Source organism: Urtica dioica, chromosome 4 (assembly GCF_054948205.1).
Source record: "Urtica dioica subsp. dioica isolate 48M chromosome 4, U.dioica_male_clone48M_v1_H2, whole genome shotgun sequence".
In the NCBI taxonomy this organism is placed as follows: domain Eukaryota; kingdom Viridiplantae; phylum Streptophyta; class Magnoliopsida; order Rosales; family Urticaceae; genus Urtica; species Urtica dioica.
The window spans coordinates 20101662-20126585 of record NC_142759.1 but is presented as its reverse complement, the minus strand read 5'-3'; the positions used below and the strand labels follow the sequence as shown (position 1 = coordinate 20126585).

General features: G+C 40.0%; 1 protein-coding gene across 1 annotated transcript; it reads left to right on the top strand.

Moving 5' to 3' along the window:
* The first annotated feature begins 11691 nt into the window (after positions 1–11691).
* On the top strand, positions 11692–16944 carry LOC149401091 (ARM repeat superfamily protein). The gene is made up of 17 exons (XM_089612781.1): positions 11692–11822; positions 11949–12012; positions 12290–12398; positions 12904–12966; positions 13162–13265; positions 13593–13659; positions 13930–14001; positions 14194–14355; positions 14747–14820; positions 14916–15007; positions 15139–15246; positions 15373–15470; positions 15565–15702; positions 15819–15866; positions 15974–16088; positions 16173–16273; positions 16580–16944. Exons 1-17 carry the CDS (start codon positions 11753–11755, stop codon positions 16661–16663), a joined length of 1569 nt encoding a protein of 522 aa, XP_089468907.1. The 5' UTR covers positions 11692–11752; the 3' UTR covers positions 16664–16944.
* The last annotated feature ends 7980 nt before the right edge of the window (positions 16945–24924 follow it).

The window sequence follows — 24924 nt, the reverse complement described above, 5'->3', positions numbered from 1 at the left end:
GCGGAAGGGCGAGCTGGCGAGCTCGACGCGGAAGGGCGAGCTGACGAGCTCGATTTCAACAGAGAGGTGTGCTGTCGAGAACACCTTGGGATCGCGATCGACACGATCTTTGTAAAGGAATTGGTGCATTGTTACCAAAGACGGTGAAGATTGGGGCTAATATTGCTGAATCTAGCTCTTTTCATTCACCCATGTCTAGTTTTCATGGTCAGTCTCAGCCACACTCCGATACTCAGATATCTAGCATGGTCGCAAATCTAGTCTCGCAGAATCTTCGCGACTTTGTTGCTGTTCTACAGAGAGACAATCATAGAATGCGGATACCTGAAATACCAATGGTAAATGATCAGCTTCAACAGACTCATGTGGAATCTCCATTGACTACTCCTAGATTGTCAGAGCAATCTACGCCAGGATTATCCCAGTCAGCCCCTGATCATTTGTCGTCTCAGAACGTACCTACACCAACAGAGTCAGCAACGACAATGCATCAAGTCACACCGGCGATTACACGAGGAACGCGAGGAGGACAAGCACTCCAAACATCAAAACGTGGATGAGGTTGTTAGTTGTATTAATTTATAATGACTCTTTTTTTTTAATCTTTTTGCAAACCGCACTCTTATACGTTGCAAAGTTTGGTTTATAATATGATTACAGTAATTTTGCTTTATATAATATTATGCAAATGATCTTTGATTTATAAATATATTGTTTAATATCGTAGTTGCAATATAATTTTTGTTTGATTTATAATATTATACACTGAATTTGGTATTATGTTCTACAAATAATCTTTGATTTATATAATTAAAATAAAATATATAAACATACCTAAAACAACGATTATTGTCGTTGTAATAGTAATATGAGTCGTTGTTACACGTTTGGCGGAAATAACCGCGAATATCTATCTATCACAACGATTCAGCATAGTTACAATAGGTATTTTACAACGACACCTTCGTTGTAAGAAAGTGCGCATATTGAATGCTTATAAATTCTTAAAACAACGACATAGTTCGTTGTAATAGATATGTAACAACAACGTAGATATTACAACGACGTTGGTCGTTGTAATAGACTTCTAGCTACAGGTTTCTAACAACGACTGTTGTCGTTGCTATAACGTCTAAATGTCGTTGTAAGATAGGTATTGCAACGAGTATCGAAGTCTATTACAACGGAAAATATCGTTGTAAGAATAATTACGCTAACAATAGCTAATTATTAACATGGTTATCAAATAAATTTAGATTACTTAATTAATTAATCATAAGAAACTTCATCAAGCAACTATTTCATATAAAAGACAAGTTTAAGAACACTTACAGTTTTAGGCTCACGAACTGAAAGCTTTCACAATCCGTCTTCATCTTGAACGTACAAGCCTCCACACGATCAGATCTGGAACTCCCCCTTCAAGGACTCGATGTCATGACACCAAAGTCTTCCGAAACGTAATCTTCGAGGAAGATAAGACAAAAGAGTGGGCTTCGTTATATCTCACTAGATCTGGAAATGAGGTGTTTCCGATCTTTCTCTCTTATTTCTAAAAATAGAATTGAAGCAATTCCGATGGGAGGAAGGAGAAGCAAGAACATGGCCATAAAGGAGAGTGTGTGGAAGTTTTTAGCTATATGGCTAAGTTCTTTTTTGCTTCACATCAGCCCTCTATTTATAGCAGTTTAAAATGTATCTTTATAGAATATTCCAGAATATTCTAAAAGATATTATTTCGTTTTATTGTGTTCACACTAGTGGATTAAATCTCAACCCTTGGATCTCAACAAGTGAATCCTATTTTTCCTCTCATCCATCAGATCAATATATAAGATTTTATTTTATACAACAATATAAAATATTTTCTGTTGAGAAAATCTAGGAAATTATATTCTTCTAGATATTCTCCTAAATATCCTCCCAATATTTAGCCTAAATATTAGGAGAGAATATAGGAAAATATATCTCCTATTTATTCTCCTATATTTTAGGAACATAAAAACAGAAAAATTACAAGTTACCACACCAGTGCAAAAAACGTCCAACACCGTATTGGAGTAATTTTTTCAAGGCCCAATAGATTTAAGCCCATTAAACACTTATTTACTTGTCCAACAATAAATAATAAGTTTATTTACTTGATCTAGCAATAAATAAATAACTTTACTATAAATATTTATTTAATTCCCAAAATACCCTTTTGGAATTTAATGTTGTCAATCACTATTACAGCAAGGGAGCTAATAATAATAATAATACATACTATTATATTAACGTCCTTATCCGCCTTTATCTAAGCCGAATCGGAGACGATGGACCTAGTAGTAGAAGCTTAACAAATCCGATCAAAAAGACGAAAAAAGACATTTCTCTTTTTCGATAGATTCGTCTAATCTTAGTCAATACTCCACCGTGTAAGTTAAGAATGAACTCTCCTTTAATACTAGAATATAATTTACTCATCGTAACGAGTATCCACTGATTTCAGTACGTGATCATGACCCTCCGGTTCTGCCCGTATCGAGATAGGTCAATTTTTCCGTTATACCTTTCTCGTGACATATAAGCCCTAGACATCGTTGCTTCCCCAGCGAAAGATTCAACCGAACGTAAGCCAACTTCGGAAGTGTGCAAAATCAATTGGTTCTGAAATCAACCTTTAGGTGAGAGAATATTAACCTTCTTTCAGGAAGGCTGGATTCCGTATCTGTAAACCACTTTCTTCTACAATCATGTCACGAGTTCCAAAAACATCCATTTATTCAACATTCATTGGCCTTTAACGTGATAAATCAAAGAACCCGGTAACATAACCTAGAAGTCGATGATCACTTCAGGATTAAGATCAAGTGTCACTGTGACCATCATTTGTGACCCTGGCTAATGTGTCGTAACGGTCCTTAAACGACACATTTAGAGGAAAGGTCTGTCCAGATCGTACACTTACAAGTGCAGAATGCTCCCACTAGGTGATCAACCTTCACTTGTGTTCCACATATATGACTTTAGATAAGGCTTTCCAGGCACATATCAGTCATCGACCAAGTTTTAGTTCACCGTCTGATCTCGGATGCCCAACATGCAATTCAGTTTGATACGGAGACTATTGATGATAGTTGTTATTGATTCTGAATGTTATCAGACCTCAACCCACTAATCATATGATGCTAATAAAGTAACTTTTTATCTTATTTAGTAATCATCATCTTCTAGTGGGCAATATTCCTAACAAAATTTACTATCAAACGATTAACCTTTAACCTACATTTTCGGTTAAAGGTCAACCTAGATTAATTGAATTTTCATCTTGCCAAGATTCAGTATCTAAGAGTACATAGTCACATTGTGTGTTGTTAATGTCGTTTATGAAAGCGCATATATATAACGATCATATTTCATGCCCGAATTAATTAGCAGGTGACATAAAAAAATCAATCTGAAACTAAATTGTTCTTTATTCTAAAATTATGAGTGCCCATTTTAAATAAATATGTTTTTAATTTACCCAATTTTTCACTGTCATTTCTCATTTGATTTACATCTTTCCTCATTAAACTAAAACTGATATTTAAATTTAAACTCCAAATCTTAATTCTCTAAATTTAAAAGCTTAAATGAATTTATACATATTTTAAATTATATAAAATTTACAAAACCTGCCAAATTTATTTACATCCATAAATTTATGGACATACACATAGTCAATAAATCTTAAACAAAAATCCTAGTTCATTGACATCTAAACATTTATTGACAAACATATCTTCAAAGAAATTTCAATAATTTTTGATGATTTGTTGACAATTAAACAAACTAATAAATCTTTAAAGACAAAAACATTTTTACTTACAAAATAACTTACAAAAGAACACCTCAAAGTCTTGTTTTTTTAACTTCACATGCCACTTAATTTGGTATAGATGCATGTATTAGTCCTAAACCCTAAATATTAAAAATAAATTAAAGAACTAAATAAACATGAAGAATAAATAAATGTGCAAAACTAAAATGAACCCAACAATTTCCTCTAACTAATCTGAGAGAGAGAGAGAGAGAGAGAGAGAGAGAGAGAGAGAGAGAGAGAGAGAGAGAGAGAGAGAGAGATGATTAATAATGAAGGGATTCCTAGACTTTAAATAATTTTAAGAAATTTGTAACTAACTAAGCCATTATACTTAACATTTGGGATATAGCCAACATTTGAAAATTTTAGGAAAAATAGCCAAACAGATAATGTGATACTTGAATAACCCATTTGAATTTCTCATTTTATCTTTTGTTTAACATATTTTTTTTTGCTACAAATCATGGCACACACACACTCTCTCTCATCTTCAAAAATCAATATATTTCTAATATGAACTCGAAATTGAGTGATTCCAAATTCTACGCATTCGTGAATAGAAGAGCTTCAAAAATAGGCATATTGTCATTAATTTTCAATTTTTTAAATTATTTACATTTTTTTACGTTAGTTATAGCATGTTTAATGAAGATATTTAAGTCAAATATAATTTTCATTGACTATTTTCCTAAACGTTAACAAAGGTTGGCTACAATTATTCGGTATTCAACTGGCAATAACTATCAATGCATCTAGATAACAAGTAATTCCAATTTTATAAGTTATTTTTTGCTACAAATCTATAACGCCCTAATTTTAATCAATAAATTCTAAATTGATCATAGTTTTGGAATTATGCCTTAAAGCAATGATTTTAATTTTTTCTCATTATTAACCTAATCTAGCAATGATTTTTGAGTAACGAATTTGCATCACTTTATTTTGTAGAGTTGTTTTACTATATCATTGATGTGCAACTTTTAGAGTTAAATGGTCGTTTCCATGAGGCTAAAACAAAACGTATTTTGTTTGTAGCGTGTTTGTGTCCCACCAATTCATTTTCTTTTTATTACAAGCAAAAAGGTTTATCAGTCTTGCTTAGTCTCATCCTCAAAAACTTTTATCATGCGAAATGTTTGAAGCTCGATAACCAACTTAAAACTTATATTTTCAATGTGCGTTCTAATGTTGAATTCTCTCACATCAGAGGGCTTGGAGACTTCATAAAATATGACCGAGAAAAAGAAAGGACAGGTATTAGTATATTTGTTCATCAAACATGTATTTGTTATTCCAGTTGCTACCGCTGTAATTGAAAGAGTATTTTTAATAAATGGATATTGTGAAGAATCGTATAAGCAATCGAATGAACTAATCAACTAATGAGTTTAATAGTGCACATCTAGAAATATATTATTGATAGTATTGAAAACGAGACAAGTGTAGGATGATTTCAGAGCATGAAACACTCGGCGAATGCAGTTGCAATTTTTTTCTATTGTTTAATAAATCTTTAATACCATCTTTTTTTATTATGTTTATCGACCCATTATATGTTTAATGCCCCTGTTCAATTAATGTTTTAGATTCGTTAGTGGGTTTGGCAACAAGCTCGGGTAGATTGGGGAGGCGAAACATAGTTTTATTTTATATTAAACCTTTAAAGTTAAAAAATGTATTCAAGTGAAATTTTTACAATGAAATATCATTATAAAATGTAAAATTTTATTATTTGCGGACTACCATAAACTAAATCTTTATTTTGAACTAATTGATAAGCAAAAAAATCCGAGAAAATATAGTGATTTTATTTACTTTATTAGTATGTGTAATTACTAGGGTTTGTTAGAAAAACCGTGAAATTAGGAATCGGACTGGACCGCTGATTTTTAGACAACCGGTCTATAGTATTAAAGGTCTATAATTTCACTGGTCTGGTATATCTTCATAAGTATCTCGGTCGGTGTGAAAATTAAAAATAATAGTCTAAACCAATGTTCAAAATATCGGGATATATCGGTGATATATCACCGATATATTGTTTTTTAAAGAGTCTCAGTAAAATATCCGTTGTATTCGTTATCGTTTTATAAATATCGTTAAAATATCGATGATATATCGACAAAATATCGTTTAGTTAAAAAATCCAAAATATTGACAAATATCGACAAAATATCGTCCAAATTTGAAAATATCGTTTTTTTTATTTTTTATTTTTTTTCTTTATTTTTTATTTTTTATTTCTTATTATTTATATATTTTACTTATTAATTTTACTTAGCATAATGATATTATCAATATTTCTTTATTTATATTTTATAATACATATAAATATATGTATGATACATAACGTATTATATATATATATATATATATATATATATATATATATATATATAATATCTATACTAAATTACTAGTAGACTAAATAATTAAATATATAATACTGTTCTTTTTTATTATTTTAAAGAATATTTGTAATGTAGTAGAAAAAATATTATAATTTCTTTGAAAAAAAATATTTTATTATATTTTTTAATATTGAGAAAGCAATGTAAATATTAATAATGTATATCTATAAGAAAAAAGCTATAGCTTATAGGTATATTTTAAATTTGATTGTTTTATTAGAAATTTAAAAATATAAATAGTGGTATATATTTTATTATATTTTGTTATAAGATTTTTGTCGATATATCCGTCGATAATCGATATATCATCGATATATCACCGATAAAATCGGTAGTCAGTATTAAAATTGTTATAGAATAAACGTCGATATATCCCCCGATATTCGATATATCCGTAAAATCAAAACCTCGGTATGGATATCGGTATCGATATTTTGATCATTGGTCTAAACGATTGTTGCAGTAAATATAAATTAGTTAAAAGTAAACAATGAATAAGACTTAAAGTGACTGCATAATTTATCATTTTTGGATGTAACCATTTATTTGTATGAATTCAGTTTGATTTATTATATACTTGTGAAACTTTTTATGTGCTTCTACTTCTACTTATATTGTTTTTGTCTAGAGATTATTGGAGTGATTGCTTTGTCTTTTTTTTTTTTTTTTTTTTTTTTTTTTTTTTTTTAAATTTAGGTAACTAGCTTGTTTAGACGCTTGTGATTACTATATAACCAACGTTTGATAAATATTTAGTAAATAGCAACAAACATGACGCGGCATTCTTGATTTGCACTTTCATTGAAATAAAATTGTGGGTTATTTACGTCCATTAAAGTGTGTAAATACGAGGATATGGGTATTTACCAAATATTTATCAAATATTGGCTAAATAGCAATCTCAAAGTGTAAACATGACTATATACCTAGTGGACTTTTTATTTTTATTTTTATATTTATTTTTTAAGAAAGCAGTTATTTAACCATGGGATAAAGTTTTACACACTATATTGTGAAAGTTTTTATCGGCTTCTGTCATCTCCAACTCATAACACAATTTGGTGTAACTTTTAAACTTAATTAATACAAATATCACATTAAGCAGTATTTTTATTTCCAACCCACAATACCAATTTTCACACTAAAAAGAATATTATCTTCTTATACTTTAAATATTAATTCATATCAGTTGCCTACTAACTTTCTATTAATCTGTTATGTCTATATTGTTTTTGTATAGAGAAAATGGCGGCAAAACTACCTAAAGTTTTTCTCTAGATATACTTAAATACTCAATCTTTTTTTTCGACGGGTAAAATACCCAATGTCAAAGTTTGGTATCGCCGTTACTACCTAATTAAAAAGAATGGCTAGATTTAACGGCTGAAACAAAATGAATTATAATAAATACAAATGAGTAAATTCATATTGTGACTTCTCATATTCTGAGAGTTGGATCGCCAACGCCGAGGGGAATTCCGTCGAACACCTGGCGTGCGTCGAGGTTTTCTCCAACGCCGGGTTCGAATTGCCCGCCGAGACCATTGCCGCCGGCGACGAGGTTGCCGCCGCAGTGGCTCCGCCGGTTTCTTCCGGGGACGGAGAATCTTCTTCCCCTGCCGCGGAGAAGGAGGAGAAGATCGAGGAGATCGAGGCCGAGAAAGACCCGTTCGCCGCGAGCGACAAGCACAACCAGCCTGCGGAGCTCGTCGGGGGGTTCAAGAAGACCCGAGACCCTTCTGCGACGGACTTGACAACGGCTCTCGCGACGCTCGAGGTCACGACTCTCCCGCCGGCCAAGGCGACTCAGTCGACACGAATCGCCGTCGAAGGTTCGAGGGAGAGTACGGCGGGATCGAATTCGGCGGCGAGAAAGCCACTCTCGGCGAGACTTTCGAGGGCTTCAGCGACGCCTGGGGCAGCGGATTGGACGCCTCGGAGTTCGTCGGCCCCGAGAAGGCTCTTCGGAAGCAGGAAGGGCTCGGCGGGCTCGAACTTTTGTATTTATTATAATTCATTTTGTTTCAGCCGTTAAATCTAGCCATTCTTTTTAATTAGTTAGTAACGGCGATACCAAACTTTGACATTAGGTATTTTACCCGTCGAAAAAAAAGATTGAGTATTTAAGTGTATCCAGAGAAAAACTTTAGGTAGTTTTGCCGCCATTTTCTCTTTTGTATATCAGCAATATGAACATAATTTATAATAATATTAAATATTATGTTAATATCACAATTAATTAAAAACCTTGAAAAAAAACATATTTTTAGTTGGTTAAAGATTACACAAACATTGTAGTTCATTGATAATCTTAAATAATCAAAATAAATTAAAAAAAACGTAGATACTAACTGTACCATTAGAATATTGCTCCAATAGATGACCAATTAACTCATTAGGAATCGCTAAGTGAGCATCTTTAGCTTTAATTTGTCTATGTCTATCAAGAATTTGTTAAAATCTTTCACTCTGATTTGGCCCCCCATTTCAACATATGGTTCTTATTTTATTATGCATGCACTTGTATTTTTTATTTTTTATTATGTTGTGTGTGGTAAGTGTAATTTTTATTGAGTATAATGGTGTGGTATTTTATGTAGTATGTATTGTGTTTAATGAGTTTTATGTATTTTATCAATCTTATCTTATTTACTCTCTTTTTAATTGACGATATGTAATTTATTTTTATAAATTATTTAAATCATGGTCAAAATTATATAAAAAATGGTTATATAGCTAAATAGCATTCCGGTTTAGATAGTTTTGGATTTAGCCAACATTTGGTTAATTTCGTGTTAATAGTCAGCCCAATTTATTTACATAGATAAAAATACCAAAATAACCTCCCAACCGTTCCCGCCCATTAACCTCACGACAATTAAAATCATTAAAAGCAATATCTTCAGATAATAACTGCCGCAACTTTCGAGGGGCATCATTAAACTCTGTAATTAAACCACAGATACACGTAATCTTCTCTCTCATAGAAACGGAAATTTCAAACACGAAATCCCAATTTGAAAACACAAAAAAATTATTCGCATGCTCTGGTTTCTTCGGCGAAAAAACTTCTTCATCGGCGCTCGGACCAAACATCGTCTTCTTCTCCTTCTTCTCTTCTGCGCGCGGCCACCAGCACCAGCCCGAGCCCGAGCTTCTCTTCCTCGCGCGCGCCATCTCGCTGAGACCGAGCGCCGCCGTCTTCTTCTCCTTCTTCTTTTCTACGCGCGGCCACCAGCACCAGCCCGAGCCCGAGCTTCTCTTCCTCGCGCGCGCCATCTCGCTGAGACCGAACGCCGCCGTCTTTTTCTCCTTCTTCTCTTCTGCGCGCGGCCACCAGCACCAGCCCGAGCCCGAGCTTCTCTTCCTCGCGCACGCCATCCCGCTGAGACCGAGCGCCGACGAAGAGACACCAGAGAATAGGTGGAAGTGCGCTGGAGAGTTCAATTCTAGCAGAAACAATGTGAGGTTTTGTTTACCCAAATTGATTTCGAAAATTAGGGTATTGAAGATTGATTTGGGGGTTTGAGTTCTCAAGAGGAATTCCGTGGTTTTGATGTTCTTTGATGCTTGATTATGGCTGATTAATATGATTGGATGCTCGAAATTGTACATTGAATGTGGGTTGTGGCTTCATGAAAGTGTTTGGCCGTGTCTTTGATTTTGAGTTTTGGCCGAGTGGTAAATACAAAGCTTATTTACAGTATATTCATTGTAAATACGAAGCTTATTTACAGTATATTCATTGTAAATACGAAGCTTATTTACAGTATATTCATTGTAAATACGAAGTTTATTTACAATATATTCATTGTAAATACGAAGCTTATTTACAGTATATTCATTGTAAATACGACGTATATTTACAGTATATTCGTGTAAATAAACTGAAAAAAATTCTGGAAATATTTTGGGCACGAAAATTTTGGAAATTATGAATATATGGAAGACAAAATAATATCAATAAGTGAAGAATATATTTAAAGATTTTATCCATAATGAATTGCAACGAAAATAGAAACTAATTACCTAAAATCAACACTAAAATTTCCAAATACATAACAATTAATGGGTTGAGAACTTTCCAAATCTGCTGGAAAATTCAAATTTGAAAACTTCCCTATTCGGTTTCAATATTTGATTCGTAATTTAAAAAAAAAACTGCCTAATTAAAATAACGTAAGGGCAAAAATGTACAACTAATTCAATTAATAAGCTGCCACGTAAGCAAGATGACTATGTACGGAACATTAACGAAAGGTTGGCTAAAACCAAATTGTTAATGTTTAAGATGGCTATGCCAGCCAATTATTTGTATAAAAAATTGGGGATGAAACTGCAATTAAAATTTTTGTTACATCAAATTGGTGTAGGTGAAAAAATCTAACACCAAATTTGATGTGATACTATTCATCACACCAAATTTAGTGTGATACTATTCATCACACTAATTTGATTTAAAAATTGGTGTGGATTTGGAGCAATACCCACATCAAAAAGTGTCACTTCATATATCAAATTGGCGTGAGTTTAAAATGGTCTAGTATTTGTTTTATATTCTTGTAACATTATAGATAAATTATAAACATGATCTAAAAAGGTTTAGAACGTGATAATACAGTTAAAGCAACAATCATAAAATTATATGAAACTGTTTAAAACAGTCGAAAACGACAGAAAGTGGTGTAAAATGTGACTAGATTAGAAAAAATTGGTTTAAACGGGATCAAATCAGTCCAATGAAAATAATTTGGTTTGATTTTTTTTTTTCCGTCTGTTTTCTCCGAATTCAAGTTTTGTTGATCAGACTAAAACGGTTTGTTTTAATTTTTTCACCGGTTCGAGACTTGATCGGACCCAGTCGCCCGGTATTTTGCAGGTTATAATTTTCACTTTCAATGTGCGTAATGTGGTATCAAGTATTAGAAGAGTTTGTTATACCTTATACAAATGTTATTTTGCAGGTTATAATTTTCACTTTCAGTGTGCGTAATGTGGTATATCTTTCGACAGATATACCTTATAAAACATTAATACGTAATAAATGTTATAATTATCTTTAAATTTTATTGGTGACCACAATTAAATATTCCTCGTGATTTTGGATTCTGATTTTCATAGATTCATATCCAGAACATATATAACATATTCTCTCTCTTAACTTATTTTTTTGTCGCAGAGCAATTGTCTTACGTAATTAAACTACACCAACTACCAACAACCGCTCTGACTAAATTCAGCACTTGACCTGAATTCAGCACAGCAATCGTTACGACACAGCTTACAGCCCATATTTTGAATTCAATTGGGCTTTTTGGGCCCATAACATAGTCAAAGGCCCAAAATCATATTATGGCCCATCTAGCTTTCCACGTGCCGAATCCAGTGCCACGTGCCTTCTTCTTCAGTACTCCACTGAAGAACAACAATACAGCTTTGGTTGAGAGTCTCGTAGACAACTTTAAAGAGAGAGAGAGTGAGGTGAGAATCATTAATGGAGGAATTCTCAATAGACGATCCAGTTCGGTTGCTCGAAGCTGCTTCTGAATATGCTTCAGAAGCTGGTACGTATTCGGTTCATTTGTACATATATTTGTTTATATACAGGCATTTATATATGTATATGCACTTCAACTTTTACGCTGAGGTTTATTTTAGGTTTTAACGATTTCGGCTATTTTTATTTTCAGGCGGTCGAAACGATGCTTCGGCGAAGGAGTTCCTCGATCGATTTCCTCTTCCAGTCCTTATAAAGTAATATATTTATTCCGACTTCTACAAGTGTTTGCTCCTTATTTGATACTTGATATGTTTGAACTCGATCGTCTATTGCCAATTCGATTTTTTTTTTTTTTTGAATTTGTGGGTGAAAGAAATATCAATAGTTTATATGCCTTAGTTTTGGAAAAGGGAAGAAAGAACCATGATAGTTTATATATAGGTTTAGGTTTGCTTTAGCGTGATAAGTTAGTATTTGTAATTAAATGCTGTTATTTTATCTTATGAATTGTTTGTTGGTTACTAAATGCAGTGCTTTGCAAACAAAACCAGATATTCCTGGTCTTGAAAGCAATTTGGTTGCTTGCTTGGACAAGATTTTCGACACAAAATATGGTGCCGATTTGATCCCACATTACATGGTATGTGCGTGTGTAATGTTGTCATCGATGTGCTAATCTTGGTTATGAAGTTAGCATGATGATCCTGATTTCCTGCTACGCTTTGCTGCGTTATAAAATACTTAAATTGCGATGTACATATGCTACAAAAAGCAAACGGGGATTAAAAAATATTCTTGCCTCTTCTGTTGAATAGTTATCTACTAGCTACTGCCAATAGCGTACCAAATTTTCATAGTAGGTGTTGAGGGGTTCTATGAAAATGATATAATGTTTATTAGGTGAAAATGAAGTTCAATGTAATAATCTTGTCTGCTTTTGCTAAAAATAAAAATGAGCAGTGAATATTATGACATAGTTTGCACTTTGCAATTCACAAAAATAGCAGGAAATTAAAGAATAGACATAAGTGTGATGGGCTTTTTGCTCTCTTTACCGTCCTCTATTTCCCTCAATAAAAAAGAATTTTTCTGAAAGCAAATGGTTTATTTCTCCTCTTCTGACCTGTATTTCCCTTCTGTCTCAGCCTTTTGTACAAGTTGGTCTTACGGCAGACTCCCAAATTGTTAAAAATCTAGCTTGTAAAACGGTATGTATGTGTTTCTTATGTATTTTGGTATTAACTTCATTTTATAAGAATATTCTTTGTTCGGGTTAAAAAAAAAGTTTGAATACTATCAGCAAAGATTTACTGCGTCAATTTATCATATTTGCCTAACGTGCCTTCAATTTTTATTTTTTATTTTTTTATTTTTAATCTTAATATTGTATCAACTTTCTCCAGGTGACATGCCTTTTAAAGAATTTTGAAGGAGATACGATATCTCCTGTGAAGCTTATAGTTGACAATGATGTTTACCCTCCTTTGCTTGATTGCCTAATAAAAGGGTAGCGGTCCGGTTCTTAAATCGCTCTTTCCTATTTGATTTTTTCTGCTAATCTCTTGTTCTACAAATTGTTATTTGTCACCCACCTTTTTGGGGTACAGTACTCTCATCTCAAAACTTTTTTCTTTATTTTTATCTACGGGACTTTTTTTTGTATGTTATCCAAATTGCTCATTTATGGGAACTTCCTTTTTGTGTGTGTTAAATATTGATTACTCTAGCATAAAACTTTAACACGATTAGTTAAAACCTGATTTGTGATGCTACTTCATTAGCTCATTTTATTTTTGGTGAACTTTATTAAGAGGTGTTTCGTTAATCTTTTCAGAAATGAGCAAGTTGCAAGTTCATCAACGGAGGCGATAACGAAGCTAGTCAGTTTTCCACAAGGGATGGTATGAGGCATATCATGCATTGTTCGTTTAACATGTTTTGCTTCAAATTTAAATTCTGATGTGTCTGTTATGCATTCAATTATACAACCAGAACAATATTAAAATCAGTCTTAAATAACAATGAAAAGGATGAGCAGGATCTCATTAATCTGTGTATAGCAATAGATTTGCAAGAGGACCACCATGACTGGGCATATAAGTATCACAGTCTTACTGTTTCTTTTTTTTTTTTCTTTGTAATCAAGATCCACATTATTATTGTTGCTTCAGGAGGTTGTCTTCCCAAGTAATAGCACCGAATCCACTCATTTGGGATCGCTGGCAGCAAGATGTTCCTCACTGGTAGGAGTGAACACAAATTCGTGCTTTTACTTGGTTATCTTTTCAAGCAATTGCAAATATGGTCTGACACATTTTTTGACCATATAGAACTACACAAAAAAGAGTTGGCTATACCAATGAGTTATAAATTAGTAAGAAATCTGTGGGTATGTATATATGTGCTTCCTAAGTGTTTCTCATACATGCTCTCAGGAGCGAGTGCGAGTGTTGGCTTTGATAGTGAAGCTATTCTCTGTCTCCCTCTCTGTGGCCTCAGAAATTCATAAGATGGATTTTCTCAGACTTTTTGAGGCAGAAGTCAGCAATTCAAGCGATACCCTTGTTACGTTATCCGTTTTGGAGCTCTTGTATGAGGTTGGCTAATCTTACCTTATGAAGTCTTTATCGTATGCTCAATAAGATGCGGTGTTTTTATATATACCTGAATCTTATCTGATCTGTAAATAGTATGAGAGTGCCAGTCTTCTTAAGCTGAAATTAAAAGAAAAATAAAGAGCTAGAACGAGAGAAGTGGTAACTTTTAAGGCATTTCCAGTGATCATTGGCATGCTCTACCACGAGAGGGAGTTAATGGAAAAGAGAAAAAAGATTGCCATATTGGTTTCTGGTCATCTTGTCTACTCTTGTCCAGTCACCCCATCATTGAAGTTGCTTTTTTTTTTCCTCCTTTCTAAAATAGAGATATGAAGTGGTTATCTTAAACTACTATCTTATCTATTGTCGTTTGATGTGTAATTGTACAAAGTTGTCAGAAGTCCAGCATGGTAGACAGTTTTTATCAGAAAGCACCCTGCTTGGTTTCCTCAGTTCCATAATAAGGTATTGGAGAGAATCAATTTTGATCAATTTTATTCATGTGCAATAATGTTGCCTCATTAAATTGTTTTTATATGTGATTTCTATTTACTTGGTAGCAACAACTCAATAGGATCGATATTGAGATCAAGAGCAATGATGATCAGTGGAAGGATTTTATATGGAAACATCAGTTTTGCTGAGGATTCTAGTAAGACTTCAGTTTTGCTCACATTAGTTTTAAAAGTTAGATTGTTATTTTTTGAGTTAATTGAAAATTATGTTTTTTTTTACTTGCAGAAACTTGAACTCTAATAACTGTGACTGTCCTCTAAAATGCAGGCATTAAAACTATTATATCGGCAATACAGAAGATACTTGATTCATCAGAAACTCATGAAACAGATGAATGTGAATCAGCTCTAGAGGCTCTGGGTCATATAGGGTCTTGTAAGTAAATTAGACAATACCTAGTACAAACTTCACTCAGCTTCCTAGTCTTTATACTTGTGATTGGCCTATGATTAGTATTAGCTCATCTACTCTTGTTTTTTCCGTTGTATATACAAAAAATAGCAAAACAAGGAGCTGAATTATTATTGTCAAGCTCTCCGGCTGCAGCAAGACATGTTATCAATGCTGCTTTTGATCGGCAAGGACGTGGAAAACAGCTTGTCAGTACAAAACAAATATTCTTTCACTAAATTTGGACTCGCATCTATGGTTATATAAGTTAATACTTGTTCTGATATATGTTTGAAAATATAGGCCGCTTTGCATGCCCTTGCAAACATCTCCGGTGCAACTCGTACGGACAATGATGTGGTGCTTGATAACAATGCCGAAGAAAGTCTGCGGAGGTTGATTTATGAAAAAGCATCCAAGACTTCGAAGCTGAGACCATATGTGAGATCTATTTAAATGACAGCCAATATTTATTTTTATGATTTTTATTAATCTCAGGTCGCTTGCATTGTTGTTTTTAGTTCCTTCTGACCACGTATTTGGACTACGCTTTGCAGGGCCTTATTTTATCTGTTCTTCAGCAAGACTCGGATATTCGCTTGGCGGTAAGATATTTCCACTATAAACCAATGCCAAAGAATCAGTCAACCGTATTTTGCTTTCACTATCTTGTTCAGCAAACAAAATGAAAGGAAAACCATGGCGTGGACAGGGTTACAGGATGATCACGGGACTGGTGGCTCGGCCATGGTTTCTGATCGAAATATGCTCAAAGCCAGAGATCATCCACGCAGTCACAGACCCAAGCACAGAAACCACAAAAATAGGTCCGTCTCTTTAACTCTTCCTTTTTTTTTTAATAGTTCAACACATGATTGGGATTCTGAATTAAAATCTCATTGATTGTCAAGGTATGGAAGGTAGATATGGCTGTTGCAGAGCTATCCAGAAGGCTTTCATGTCGACCAGCCAAGTTGCCAGCGATCCTCGTCTTTCAACCATCGCCGAAAAGGTTAGTCCCTTATAAATCTCTATATTATACAATCACAATTTGAGGAATTGGACACTAATACCACCAAGTATTTTTTTGGACATTTTTTTATAATTTTTTTTTTTTGGCGAGGTAATCATAAATTTGAGTACTTTTAGGATATTATCTTATTAAAATGGCAATTGCAGTGTCCAAAACAAAACTTAAAACTTGTGTTCAAATCTTTGTTATATGTAATATTCATGCCCAATTCCCTATAATTAGTTTGCAGATTTGCATTGGATTGGTTTATGATTATTATTATTATTATAATTATTGATTTTGCAGGTGAATGAAGCTGTGAAATTGGGTCCTTACCTTACTAAAAAGCGTGAAGCTCAACCCGCGGTGATGACAGCTGAGAGATTCTGACCAACTCTTTTATGTACACACTTTTACTTAAGCCACTGGATATAGATCGCTGCTTTAGACTTTCCTTCTCTATGTTTAAATCTCATACTAAAGAAGTCAAGTTCGTTTCTCGTGTTTAATTTGGCCAGAGGAAAGAGGAAAAAAAAAACTCTGAACAAAGTATGGGAACAAAGACACGATCATGCGGGGCTAAGAGCATCTCTAACGGGAACTCTAAAACTCTAAAAACTGTATAAATAGAGGAGCTTTTCAATGGTAAAAATACCAAAATTTTAACTTTATATTTAGTGTAATTTTGAGACTAAATTTAGTGTAATTTTGAGATTAAATGAATAATGTTGCACCAAATTTAATGTAACACTCTTTATTTAATATCAAGATTACACTAAACGTTTAAACATTATTATAATTTATAATTTTTAATTAAAAGTACATATTTTAATTAATTTAAATTTAATCAATATATTTTTAACTGTTTGAAGTATTGTTTATAATTCAAATTAATTTTTTCAATACCATTTCAATCAAGTCATTAATTCTGTTTGAAGTTTTGTTTATGGTTCAAATTAATTTCTCAATACCACTTCAATTAAGCCAACAATTAAAAAAAAATTATTGATATCGAAATTAATTACATTTTTATTTTAAATAATTTTTATTGATTTACTATATGTTACACATAATTGATAAATAAAAATTATATTTTTATATATCTAATTAGACATTACAAATAATTAATAAAGCAAGACATATTAAAAATATTTAAATTAGAAAGGCTATTAAAATTATATTAATTATCCAAAGGCCTTGTTAAATCGGAGTGATTATTTGACACAACATATAAATGATTATGATGATGATCTGCTTCAACTGTAAGTCTGAAGAGCTTATTACCATAGGTACAAATAATTATCATTGCACTTGTTGGGTGAGATTTTCCCATCCAAAAAATATCAAGGCCCAACTCAACCAAGGATGCATGGCGACCCCGGCCCAAAGAGTAGAGCCCGAGATTAAGACAAGTCGAGCTCACCCTTTAGGGGACCTCTCATCCTGACGTCCAGGCGAGCTCGACCCCCAGGCGAACTCGACCTCCAGGCGAGCTCGACCCCCAGGCGAACTCGACCTCCAACCAAGCTCGACCTCCAGGCGAGCTCGACCTCTCATCCTGGCGTCCAGGCGAGCTCGACCTCCAGGCGAGCTCGACCTCCAGGCGAGCTCGACCTCCAAGCCAGGCTCGACCTCCAGGCGAGCTCAACCCCCAGGCGAGCTCGACCTCCAGGCGAGCTCGACCTCCCGGCGGGCTCGACCTCTAAGCCAGGCTCGACCTCCAGGCGAGCTCGACCCCCAGGCGAGCTCGACCTCCAGGTAGGCTCGACCCCCAGGCGAGCTCGACCTCAGGGCCAGGCTCAACTTCCAGGCTAGCTCGACTTCCAGGCCAGGTTCGACCTCCAGGAAGAAGTCCAACCCAAAAATTGTGAAGGCAATCCCAGCCCTGCCAAGGACCAATCCCTCTGGTAAAGCTCACAAAACCGGAAGACACCTCTGGTAAAGCTCACCAAACCGGAAGACACCTCTGGTAAAGCTCACAAAACTGGAAGACACCTCTGGTAAAGTCACAAAACCGGAAGACACCTCTGGTAAAGCTCACCAAACCGGAAGACACCTCTGGTAAAGCTCACAAAATCGGAAGACACCCCTGGTAAAGCTCATAAAACCGGAGAATCCCTCCGCCAAGTTTTCATAACTTTCCACATTCAAAATCCTATAAATACCTCCATTTTTCCCTTTTTGAGGTAAGTTTGGCTCACACTTACAAAACCTCAACTTCTCTCTCTAGAACTCAAAGCACGACACCTAGACTAATGTTGAGCATCGGAGTGCCCGCCGGAGGAAACCCCTCCGCGGTCCTTTAGCTTACGTTTCTCCCTTTTCTCAGGTGACGAGTCGTCGGAAATCATTTTCCGGCACGGCGGAGGTACACGTGTTGAGAAAACTTCTCCATTCGACCACCGCACGGTCATAGGGTCCGGCCCTAGACCGAACCGCGAACCGATTCTCTGTTGATCCATTTTCAGGCATTAACATTTTGGCGCTAGAAGGAGGGGGTCTCTCAAGCAACAACCGCGAGATTCCACCGGCAAATCTTTCCTCCACGACTTTGAAGGTTCACCACCTCAGGTACCGAAGGACGTGGTTAGGAACCCTTCTCGAGATAGCCAACCGCGTGACCGTCTCCGAAAACGCAGCCCCCCGCCCAGCGGGGAGCGTCACGATGAACACTCGGGCTCAAGTCCAGGCCCGCCAAAACCGGGCTCACAACGCCCCCCAGGCGAGCGTGACCTCCGACCTCGTCCAAGATGAGAGGGACGCGCGGATGACGCGCTTGGAAGATGATCTTTTCAGGCTGACTGGCGCGTTAGCCAGGATCGGGGGGTACGAGCCCGTCCTGGAAGGAATCTTCGGGGGAGGGAAGCAGTTGGAGACCCCGCCAGAACGTGAAGGGCGCGACCCCGGGTCAGACGAGAGCGAGTACACCCCGGACCCCAGCTCCCGGGGAGCCGACCGCGGACGCGCCCAGCGCGCGCCGCGTCGTCCCGAGATACCGACGAGGCGCCTTCACGAAAACCCGCTTCCCCAAGACTCTCGCGCACACACCGACACGTCCCGACGGTCGGCCTTCGCTCGTCTCGGTGGCGGGGAAGAAGTGGCGGACAGCGGAGACTCGCGCAGGTTCCACCCGCCCCGCCGCGTCAACGCTGCAGGGCAGACAGGTAGGAATGAAGATCTCAGGCACCACCTCAACCGCCAATGGGAGATCCCACGACGCCTATCTCCCCCGAGGAGGGCAGAGTCTGCCAACACCGTAGGAGCACCCCTGGAAAACCCACTCCATCGCCAGGACGTGCAAGCAAACCAGACAGCCAGGGACGCTGGGCGGGTGGTCATGCCACCCCCCGCGGCGGCGCTACCGGCCCCCGACACGGAGTTGATGAATCTTGTACAAGGGCTACAAAGGGAGATACGGGAGCTCCGGGCGACGCAGAATTCGAACCCCGCAATACGCAACATGGTCGAAGGCACAGCCTCGCCCCTCGCCGCCCACTTACTCACAGAGGAGGTTGTCGGCGATCTCCGGCTCCCCCCGACCCTCATTTACGACGGAAGCAGTGACCCCGTCTTTCACCTGGTGCAGTACCAGACGACCATGCAGATCCGGAGGCAAACCCCGGCCGCCATGTGCCGGGCGTTCTGCCTTACCCTCACAGGTCCGGCATTCGAATGGTACCAAAAGCTGACCAAAGGAGCGATAGGATCGTTCGAGGAGTTAAAGGAACGTTTTATCACCCGTTTCGCAAGCTCGCTGGTACAAAAAAGGAGAAGTCGTACCTGTGGTCGATCAAGCAAAGGAACGGCGAGTCCCTCCAAAGGTACCTGAGCAGGTTCACGGAGGAGGCAAACAAAGTGAGCGATTACACCGACAATGACGCAATCATCGCCCTAATCGACGGGCTCAAGATGGGCAAATTCCTAAAGTCGCTCGTTGGCAAGAGACCGACGACCATGACCGAGCTCATGACGCGGGCGACCGAACACATCTCGGTCGAGGAGTACCTCGAAGGCCGGAAGGCGTCAGAACGAAGCACCCGGAGAAGGGACGAAGAAGACCGCGAGGGCGAAGATGCGCGGAGAAAAAGAAATCGGGGACACCCGACCGCGATCACCGGTGTCCGCCCCCCCCGCGACACGAGGCCGAGGCTGGTCGATCGCTTCCGGAAGGATGCAGGCTTCACCCCGCTGTCGACCACGCCAGAAATAATTCTAAGTCTCCATAGAGACAAGTTCACCGAACCAGCACCGATGAAGATTCACCCCACCCAACGCAACGGGAGCAAGTATTGTGATTTTCACAAGGATCACGGGCACGTCACGTCCGAGTGTATCCAATTGAGAAAGCAGATCGAAGACCTCATCCAGGGAGGTCAGCTTAAAGAATTTGTCCTACAGATGGTGGCGGCCAAAGGAGCCTCGTCCAGCCGGCGACCCCAAGCCGCTGATCAGCGACAACTCGAAGGCACGAGGGTCACCTCCGATCGCAACAATGATCGGGGAAAGGCAGCAGCCACCCCGCTCAACATCGTGACGACCATCATGGGCGGACCAGCAACAGGCGACTCCGTCAGGGGACGCAAGCTATACGCGCGAGCGTTGGATGGAGACAGGCTGTTGCACCAGGTCAACCTGGCGGGCCATTTCTCCCCACCGCCGACCGTGCCTTGCGAAGTCATATACTTCACTGACGAGGAGGCAAGGAAAATAGCCCACCCCCACAACGACGCGATCATCATCAAAACCCAGATAGCCAACAACATAGTGAAGAGAGTTCTCATCGACAATGGGAGTCATAATATACAAGGCGGCTCTCGACCGCATGAACCTAGGGAAAATTTCTCCCATCCACGTAAAGACATCATTGTTCAGTTTCACAGGGGAACGCGTCTTCACCGAAGGGTCCATCGAATTGCCAACGACATTCGGGATGGAAGGGGGAGCGCAGGTCACCCGAATGGTTAACTACATGATAGTCGACCAACCCTCGGCATACAACGTCATCATCGGGAGACCGGCCCTCAACCAGCTCCGTGCCGTCATCTCCACGTTCCACCTACTCGTGAAGTTCCCTACCCCCGACGGGGTTGGCATAATGCAGGGAAGCCAGGCTGACTCTAGGGCGTGTTACGTCAAAGGCACCCGAAAGGACACGATCGACGTGACGGTCGGAACCATATATATTTGATCGAGAACGACTACCCGTGCGAGGTCGGGGACGCGTAGATGTTCAGCGAACTCGACCCACGAGAGGAACCGCGCAGGAAAGCGGTGGAGGCCTCTTCGGACATGACTCCGGTTGTGTTAGACGAACGGAAACCTGAGCAGACGGTCATGATCGGCGCCCACCTGCCCGTAATGATAAAGACTCGCCTAGCCTCTTTCCTACAGGACCATGCGGACATGCCCGGCATCGACCCCGAGATCATAGTCCACCGAGTCAACATCCTTAAGGGAAAAACGGCTAAGGTCCAAAGAAGGAGAACGTTCAACGCCGAATGATACCTTGCCATCAACGAGGAGGTCGACAAACTAATCGCCGCACAGTTCATCCGCGAAGTCGAGTATCCTGATTGGGTCTCCAACATGGTTATGGTCAAGAAAGCAAACGGTAAGTGGCGGATATGCATCGACTACTCCGACCTCAATGCCGCTTGCCCAAAAGACTGTTTCCCTCTCCCGAGGATCGACCAGCTGGTTGACGCCACGACTGGACATGAACTCATGAGCTTCATGGACGCCTACTCGGGATACAATCAGATTCGCATGCATGGACCTGACCAAATCAACACGGCGTTCACGACCGACCAGGGATTGTACTGCTACAAAGTCATGCCGTTCGGGCTAAAAAACGCCGGTGCCACGTAGCAACGCTTGGTGAACCGCATGTTCGCGAAACAGATAGGCAGGACCATGAAAGTTTATGTTGACGACATGCTCGTCAAAAGTCTCAAGGCCCCCGATCACGTGCAAGACTTGAAGGAGATGTTTACACTCCTTCGCAGGTACAAGATGAAGCTCAACCCCACAAAGTGCGCATTCGGGGTCGAGTCAGGGAAATTCTTAGGTTTCATGGTCAACCAGCGAGGGATCGAAGCAAACCCCGAGAAAATTCGAGCACTACTCGAAATGAAGAGCCCGCGAAGAATCAAGGAAGTCCAGAGCCTGACCGGGCGCGTCGCCGCCTTGAGTCGCTTCGTGTCCAAGGCGACGGACAAGTGTCAACCTTTCTTCCAGGCTCTAAAGGATGGGAAAAACTTTGTGTGGGATGAGAAGTGCGAAGCAGCGTTCCAAGAACTAAAAACCTACTTCGGCTCACCGCCTCTCCTCCCGAAACCAAGAGACAACGAGACACTTTACCTCTACCTATCCGTTTCAGGCAGGGCGGTCAGCGTCGTCCTGGTTCGGGAAGAAGATAAAGTCCAACAACCCATCTACTACGTAAGCAAGGCGCTCTTGGACGCCGAGACCAGGTACCCGGAGATTGAAAAGCTCGCCCTCGCCTTGACCACCGCCGCCAGGAAGCTTCGTCCATACTTCCAGGCACACCAGGTCGTACTACGGACGGAGCACCCCATCAGGAAGGCCCTACAAAAAGGGACGTCCTCCAGGGTGGCCATCTGGTCCCAAGAGTTAGGCGAATACGGTGTGGAATTTCAACCCAGGGTCGCCATCAAGGGCCAGGCGGTGGCCGACTTCATCGCAGAATTCACATATGACGTAGAGACACAACAGGCGGAAGGAAAACCAAAGGAGAACCCCCAACTCCAAAGAGAAAGGCCGCCCCTTGCGGGCCGGTGTGGGATATGCACGTCGATGAGGCATCCAACTCCCATGGCTCAGGGGCGGGAGTGGTACTCACCAACCCACACAACGAAAAGCTCAAGTATGCCCTCCGGTTCGGCTTCAAGGCTTCAAACAAGGAAGCCGAGTATGAGGCTCTCCTCGCGGGACTCGAGATCGCCGAGAAGCTTGGCGTGGACAACCTTAAGATACATTGTGACTCCCAGCTCATCACAAAGCAGGTCGAATGAGAGTATCAAGCTAAGGAAGCAAACATGATCGCCTATCTAGCCGAGGCCCGTCGCCGCCTAGGGGTATTTGCGTGGTACGAGATCATGCAGGTTCCGAGAAACTCGAACGCCGAAGCCGACGCACTGGCCCGGATGGCCTCTGGGGCAGACGACGAGGAATTGGGGAAGGTCCCCGTCGAGGTGCTCGCCCGCCCGTCGGTGGAGAAGGCGGAGGTCATCGCCGTTGCCGCTAAAGGTGAACCGACCTGGATGACACCCTTGGTGAAATACTTGCGCCAGGGCGGGTTACCCGCCGACCACGCGGAAGCAAAGCGGCTCAAGTACCAAGCATCCAGGTACACCTTGCAGGGCGACGCGCTTTACAAAAGGGGATTCTCGCTGCCGCTCCTCCGATGCCTAGAGAGCGACGAAGCCAACTTTGTTATCAGGGAGATCCACGAGGGGATATGCGGGAACCACTCGGCGGGACAGTCGCTAGCGCTCAAGGCCCTTAAGCAAGGATACTTCTGGCCTACACTCAAGAAAGATGCGCACGACCTAGCTCGGAAGTGCGACAAGTGCCAGCGGTTCGCCCATGTCCCGCATCAGCCCCCGACCCCATTGTGTCCGGTCTTGGTCCCGCGACCCTTCGCGAAGTGGGGGATCGACCTGATTGGAAAACTGCCAAAAGCACCTGGGGGGCGAGAGTACGCGATCGTTGCCATCGACTATTTCACGAAGTGGGTCGAAGCAGAACCCTTGGGTCCCATCACGGAGGGCAACACCACGAACTTTATATGGAGGAACATAATATGTCACCACGGGATACCTGCGTCCATAGTCACAGACAATGGGAGATAGTTCGACAACGACAAGCTCTGTCACCTGTGCGAGGAACTAGGGATCAACAAGACGTTCTCGTCTCCCAGACACCCCCAGGCGAATGGTCAAGTCGAGGCCGTCAACAAAACCATAAAGGAAAACCTGAAGAAGAAGCTGGAAGACAAGAAGAGGAAGTGGGCAGAAGAGCTCCCTTCCCTTCTCTGGGCATACAGGATGACAACCCGCTCCGCCACCGGCGAAACACCTTTCGCCCTCACCTACGGCATCGAGGTAGTCATCCCCGCCGAAGTGGCAATCCCCTCCCCCCGAGTGGAACACTTCGATGAAGAAGGGAATGACGAAACCCTCCGAGGCGAGCTGGACCTGATCAAAGAAAGAAGAGAAGACGCACTCGCACGCATGGCGGCGCAAAAGAGGGTCGTCGAAGGCCACTACAATTCCAGGGTGAAGGCTCGTCGCTTCGCTGAAGGCAGCCTCGTCTTGCGGAGAGTTTTCCAGAACACCCAAGAACTCGGTGCAGGAGTGCTCGGACCCACTTGGGAAGGTCCCTACCGCGTCCGCCAAGTGATCCGTGACGGAACCTACCGCCTCGAGGAGACAGGCGGGAAGGAAATCAAGCACCCGTGGAACGCCGAGCATTTGAGACAATATTATCAATGATGCATGAACTCAACCAGCGACCTATTTTTACCTTCTTCATTTTTTATTTCAACGAAGTGTGTAGTGAAACACATATGAGAGTGTCTTTGTAATCGGTCCCATGTAACCGCAAAACACTATTTTAGTTTAGAATTA